At 41.9% G+C, this 6727-nt stretch overlaps 1 protein-coding gene across 2 annotated transcripts in view; it reads right to left on the reverse strand.

Annotated features, from left to right (window-relative positions):
- Nucleotides 1-666: 666 nt before the first annotated feature.
- Nucleotides 667-6727, reverse strand: part of irf2 (interferon regulatory factor 2) — an 8557-nt gene continuing 2496 nt past the window's right edge. Inside the window, exons 2-3 of one of the 2 annotated variants that reach the window (XM_048595025.1) lie at nucleotides 4593-4636; nucleotides 667-1907 (exon numbers count right to left, since the gene is read on the reverse strand). In XM_048595025.1, the coding sequence (XP_048450982.1) occupies nucleotides 1584-1907; nucleotides 4593-4636 (368 nt within the window). In that variant the 3' untranslated portion in view covers nucleotides 667-1583. Of the gene's footprint in view, nucleotides 1908-4592; nucleotides 4640-6727 lie in introns of both variants that reach the window. The other variant, XM_048595024.1, reaches the window with a different exon arrangement.

The following is a 6727-nucleotide window of genomic DNA, read 5'->3' on the forward strand; positions in this document are numbered from 1 at the left end:
TGGCAGTACAGACTTCATGGGTCGAAGGGCCTCTTCTGTACTGTATGATCATATAACTGACTCCTCCAAGGGCAAAAGTTCATTCCTATTGACTCTTATGTCCCTCATAATTTTGTACATCTCAGTCAGGTTTCCCATGCACCTTTCTCTGCCTCAAGGAAAATAGGATATGGAGGTGCTGATGTTGGATAGGAGTGGACACTTCATCTGACGAAGCAGCAGCATTCCAAAAGCTTGTGATTTTAAATAAACCTGTTGGACTATACCCTGGAGTCGTGTGACTTCTGATTTTTCAAGGAAAATACCCAGCCTATCCAGTTTCCCTTCGTAGATGAACCACTCCAGTTCCGTTTTAAAGGCAGGTCGATGTTTGTAGGAGTACCCTTTGTATGTCAATATTTAGTCAAGGTATGAATCAACACTTGAAGGATGTCCCTGGGGAAGTGTCAACGTTTACAGAAGGTCCCTGGTAAAATCACAACTTCTGCAGGAGGTCTCTGAGCATATGTGCATATTTTCTGTAGGCCTCCAAAAATATACCAATAATTTCAAGTGGTCCCCGTGTGACAGCATGTTTAAAAATATTTTGAATCAAGCTAAACATTTGGTGAGATTAATGTACATTTGCAAGGAAGCATAATGGCGAGAGACATTATTTCTAGTCACTGATGTAGAGGCTACATTTTATTGGAGAGTCTATAACTGCTACAAATTTTGTAAAAAAAAATTATCAATTTACCACAGATGTTTATGCTGATAAACAAAGACAGAAACAACAACATTTTGTAAAAAAAAGTTTAAGATTTATGTTCACTTCAGAATTCAATTACCCTGAATAAAATAATCCCTTTACATGTGATAAAAAAACAGCTTGCTTTAGAAAAACAATTAAAACCAGTCCTTTTTATCAAGCCACTTCACTTTTTTTGCGCACTGCTTATTGTAGTTTTGTGCTTGAGCAAAGGAGACCAGTGTAAGCAGGCATAAGATCAGGCCATAAACTCCAAACCACAGGAATCTTTTAAGTTCTAAATGCATGTAATTGCCAGCAATGTGACAGCATTAAGGGCGAGCCTAGATTTAAGGTGCAAAAAGCAGTAAAATTCAATTCCTCCTGTGTTATATACATATGCACATTCAAAGAATATAAAAAAAATTTACACATTGTCAAAGCAGTTCACATTTTTTTTTGTCCCCTGCTGCAGGCGGGTTTGATAGGCACGTGGAGATTGTGGTTGTATCGTATTGGTCCTGTCTCAAGTGCTCAGATGTGCATTCAAGGCTGAGCCTTGCCTCAGCCTCTTGCTGTCATTGGACTAACAGCGAAGTGCAACAGGAAAACAGAGAAAATCGTTCAACATAATGTCCTGAGTTAAAATTCATGAACTGGAGATGGCAGTTGAGGCAAAGGCAACTAAGTGATTTCCAGTTCTGCAGCACATTTTCTTTTAAGTTATATAGATATATATATATATATTTTATCAAATAGGCCTGTGAGGTCCATGTATGGTACAGTGCAGCTTAGCCCAATAAAGGCATCACCGGAACAAGGAGATATTACACCCAAGGAAATGGAGGATTCATCAGTTCTTGCCTCGGGTTAAGTCCGATGTCTTCACGATGACAGTCGCTCGGTTTTCAGCCGCACGGTGTTTTAAAGAGGCTTGCTGCGATGGCACAGGCGACGTGGAGATGCTGACTGACAGGCTGGAGCATGTGGCAAAGGTGTAAATGGGTGCTTTCTCAGAGCCATTGGTCAGGGGTTTGAAACTGAAGTTGCTGGAGGTCACAGTGGGACCTGCAGGTGGGGAAAACGCAGTGTTCATGCCGATGTTGCTCAGAAACTCCTTGCCTTCGATGTTGCTCTGCTGCCACTGTGATTGGTCTTGGTTTGTGCTCTCAGTCACCTAGGCATACAAACAAGGAAGAAATGAGATTTCCTCACAACGATGACAAAGTTCTTCCTGCAGACATTCAAAACAAGAGGATGTAACTGTTAGAGAAAGACTGAAACGGGGGGTCGTTTTTCCTTGGGAAGTGAAAGGCCGACAAGAGGTATTTAACATTATTGATAAAGAGGATGTGCAGAAGGTTGGACAGTTGGCAAAATTAGGGGTCACAGTTATAAGACAGTCAGCCATAAGCCCAGCAAGGAATTCAGCAGTAATTTCTTTCGTGGTTAGAATATGAGACTTGTTACAGCATGGATTTGGAAATTCTCAGACATGTTTAAGTGGAAGATGGACGTGGACTTCAATGAGAAATCAGTAGAAGACACGTTGAGACAAACATACAAATTAGGGAAGGAAGAATAAACCATTTGGTCCCTAGATAATACCCTGCCACTCGACAAGTTTATGTTCTGTCCTGATTAATTAACATTCTCTTTTTCCCTTTGTTATATCATGGTGGAAGCACTGTTATTCTGAACTTCTTATTTCTTTATTTTTCTATTTTTTTTCCCCTCAGAATTTGTACTCAAGAATCTGTAGCTAGGAACCTACGTATCTGAGATGGCACTGTAAGTGGTGATTTACAAACTTTTCACTCTACTCGTGTGACAATAAAGTCAATTCAAATTCATTCCTGCCTACCCTCATAATCTTTCAGCTCCACCTTGCTTATCAAGAATGTATTTATATCAGCCTCAAAAATATTCCAAGGCTCTGGAATTATCGTCCTCAAAAGATGGTGGAAGCAAAGACTCATGACCCTCTCTGAGGTTAAACTGCTCCTCACCTCCGTCTTCAATGTGTGGCCCATGGGAGGGTGAGAGAAAGCAGAGCAGAGGAGGTTTGTGTATAAAACCTGCCTGATTGAGCCAAATGGCTTGCTTCTGTACTGTCAGGGATCAGGGAGATTCTGTCTAAATTCAATCTAGAAAGTAGAATTGCCTTAGTATCTGCTCAGACTCACAGGGGATTTCAGGAATCAGACAGGTCCACGATGCAGGCCTGTGAGGGAGCCTGAACAAACTGTGCATGATTTCAGTGGAAGTTGGGCAGGTTCCCTTACAGGTTCCTTCCCACAAACCAGACAATTTTTGGATGTTTTCTAGTCAACCTGCTCAGAGACATTATTACACAGCTCTGGCACTGGTGGGACTTGGACCTGAGCCTCCTGGCCCAGAGGTAGGCACAGCACCACTACACAAGAGACCCACTCAGGCCAATATTTTTGTATCTTCTGCAATCCATGGGAACATTTTTCCATTGGTAGGAGAGACTAGGACCCAAGGGCACAGCCTTAGAGTAAAGGGAAGACCTTTTAGAATGGAGATAAGGAGAAACTACTTCAGCCAGAGAGTGGTGAATCTACGGAACCCACTGTCACAGAAGGCTGTGGAGGCCAAGTCACTGAGTATATTCAAGACTGAAATAGATAGGTTCTTGATTATCAAGGAGACCAAGGGTTACGGGGAGAAAGCGGGAGAATGAGGTTAAGGAATTTATCAGCCATGATTGAATGGTGGAGCAGATTCGATGGGCGGAATGGCCTAATTTCTGCTCCCGTGTCTTACGGTCTTATTACATCTGAGCATATATCTAGCAAGAAGAAAAACTCCCCTCAAATTTTAAGTAGCGTTATTGATTTGACCATAGCTGGTATCAGTGAAAGACTACATTCCCTGATTAAGGCTCTGGTCAGACCACATTTGGAACATTGTGAGCAGTTTTGGGCCCCTTATCTAAGGAAGGATGTGCTGGTGTTGAAGGGGTCCACAGGAAGTTTATAAGGATGATTCTGGGGATGACGGGCCTGTCATATGAAGTGCGGCTGAGGACTCTGGGCCTGTACGCAATGGAGTTTAGAAGGATGCCGGGGGGGGGGGGGGGGGGTTCTCACTGAAACTTACAGAATACTGAGAAGCCTGGATAGAGTGGACGTGGAGAAGAAGTTTCCTCTAGTAAGAGAGACTAGGACCCAAGGGCTCAGAGTGAAGGGACAACCCTTTAGAACTGAGATAAGGAGGATTTTTTTCAGCCAGAGGGTGGTGAATCTGTGGAACTCATTGCCACAGCAGGCTGTGGAGCCTACGTCAGAGTGTATTTAAGACAGAGATCGATAGGGTCTTGATCGGTAAGGGGATTAAGAGTCATGGGCAGAGGCATCAGAATGGGGTTGAGAAATGTATCAGCCATGATCGAATGGCAAAGTAGACCTGATGGGCTGAATGGCTTAATTCTGCTCCTATATTTTATGGTCTAGTGATTTTAGCTGGGGAGCTGCATATGAAAGCAATATAGGCAAAAGAATTGGCACTTTACAATGTGGTACTGATACCCGGCCATCAGGACAGACATTATCATTAAAAGCTGGGACTCAAGTTTTCAGTTTTTCACTATGCATCAACTTCCTTTTTGTCTTGTCCCACAAGGTTCAAGTTTGACCTCTTATGAGGCACTGACCACCTGTTGAGGTAAAGTGGGTGTAGGTTTCAGCAGTAAAGAGAGACAGTTTAAATATAGCAATGTTGCCAAGATGGAAGAATACATGGAAAAGGTCTGTACCAGCTCAATCAATGCTTTCAAATAAATAAACTTTCTCTCTGTTCTTTGTTTTGGCTTCAAAACAATATGTTCCTTACTGACCTCATCAGGTTCTTCATCAGTTCCAACGCTATCCGTTTCACTTTCTACTGAATAAACAAAAGTGAAAATTAATTCAATTGCCTTTCAGGCTCATTTTGCAGACCTATTTCATTTTCATCAAAATGCCACTTAGCTCTTCACCCAACATCGCCTATGATCCATTATGCTCACAGTCACACCTTGTCTGTGCAAAAAATCTGCTTCTGTAAAACAAGCAGTACTCCCATCAAACTTGACAAACATACAAGATTCTGAATGGGACAATCTTGAACAGCATCAAAAGCTAAATGTGTAGCTGTTGCTATGAAGGAAGTTAACAAAACGACCACACATAGCAACACTCCTGACAATACCCACTAAATGGCACCACATGATTCTTGAACCATTTCCTACTGGAACGCTTCATTGAACAATTGATTTTGTTGAAGAATTCTGCCAAATATTCAATGGAGCCTCGCCAGCTGTGGGTTTGCAGGCAGGAACAACAAATACTGTATAAATGTCAAACGTTGTGTTGGAAGGTCACATGACTGCCAAATGGCAAATAAAAAGAAACAGTTTGCATTCCTTTTAATGAAATATTCTCCCAAGTCCTTCTCGTTTCTCTTCTTGAACAACTGCTTGCTTCCACTACTCAATCAAGCTACAAATAAGACAATAGAAACATAGGCCTCAGGTTTTTATGTAGCAGTACCAGGCATTTATTTACATAATAGTGCTAAAGATCTTGCTTTCTGTGTTGCAACGAATGTCAACATGCAATTGTCCTGCACTAGAATCGTAGCATTTAAGAATCCAAACACAGTGAGGAAAGAGGCGATTTGACCCTCTGAAGAGCATCCCAGCCCCCTATCCCACCCCCGTAACCCCACCTTTCCCATAGCTAATTTATCTAGTCTACAGGTTTCTGTATGCCAAGGGCAATTTAACATGACCAACCAACCTAAACCTCACATTTTTGGACTATGGGAGGAAACTGGAGCACCCAGCAGAAACCCTCTCTTTTAAATCCCAGTGAAAACAAACCTGTCTAACTTTCCCACAAAACACAACCAACCCATTCGGCACTAGGTATCAACCCAGTAAACCATGCCTGAAATCCTCCAACACAAGCTGTACACTGTATTCAAGATGTGGTCTTGCTAATTTTCTGTGGTGAGCCACTTGTTGAACAACTTTAATCCATTTGGGGTAAATTCACCCACAATGCCATTAGGGAGGGTATTCCAGGATTCCAACCCAATGACAAAATGAAGGAACACCAAACTTGCTGCACCCCTAGCCAAAAAGCAAGGGGCTGCGCATGTTTGAAATAAGAAACAAAAACAGAAATTGTTGGGAAAACTCAGCAAGTCTGGCAACACCTGTGGAGAGAAAGTAGAGTTAACGTTTTGGGTCCAGTGATCCATCTTCGGTACACCTAGCCAAGCTGTTCCAACCAGGCCACCCACCACTGTCGCAGTTTGCTCTTGATCAGCAGTAAAGTGATCGAAGATGTCATCAACAACGCTATCAAACAACACTTGCTCAGCAACAACATTCTCACTGTAACTAACCACTTGAATAGTGTTATGGACCATACCAAACCTCCTCAAAATATTCAGAAGATATTCTAGACCCTAACTTTTTCTTATTTTAATGCTAGGTGTAAGATGTTGCATTCCAGATGCAGTTTAACTGGTCAAACTATCAGATTTGAAGCAAAACATACATTGCTCATAAACTACAGTTAAAATACACAACAGTATAATAAAAGAAAAGAATTGGCTTAGCTGTTACTCTATCAAAATACTTAACAAAATAATTGCTACGATAACTATCACTAATTAACTGTTCCAATAAACATCCAATAACCAAGTAACATCCCATAAACATACCCTGGACAAAGGCAAATTCAGAAAAACAGATTGTCTCACATGCAACTCCAGCAGCAGGAGGAAAAATTATCAAGACAAAACTCTGAGAGTGTGGCAGGGAAAGATATACTGCAGCTTCTAAAGAGATAGTAGGAACTGCAGATGCTGGAGAATCTGAGATAACAAGGTGTAGAGCTGGATGAACACAGCAGGCCAAGCAGCATCAGAGGAGCAGGAAGGCTGACGTTTCGGGCCTAGACCCTTCTTCTGAAGAAGGAT

The sequence above is a fragment of the Rhincodon typus genome, chromosome 3 (genome assembly GCF_021869965.1).
Source record: "Rhincodon typus isolate 14 chromosome 3, sRhiTyp1.1, whole genome shotgun sequence".
Classification (NCBI taxonomy): domain Eukaryota; kingdom Metazoa; phylum Chordata; class Chondrichthyes; order Orectolobiformes; family Rhincodontidae; genus Rhincodon; species Rhincodon typus.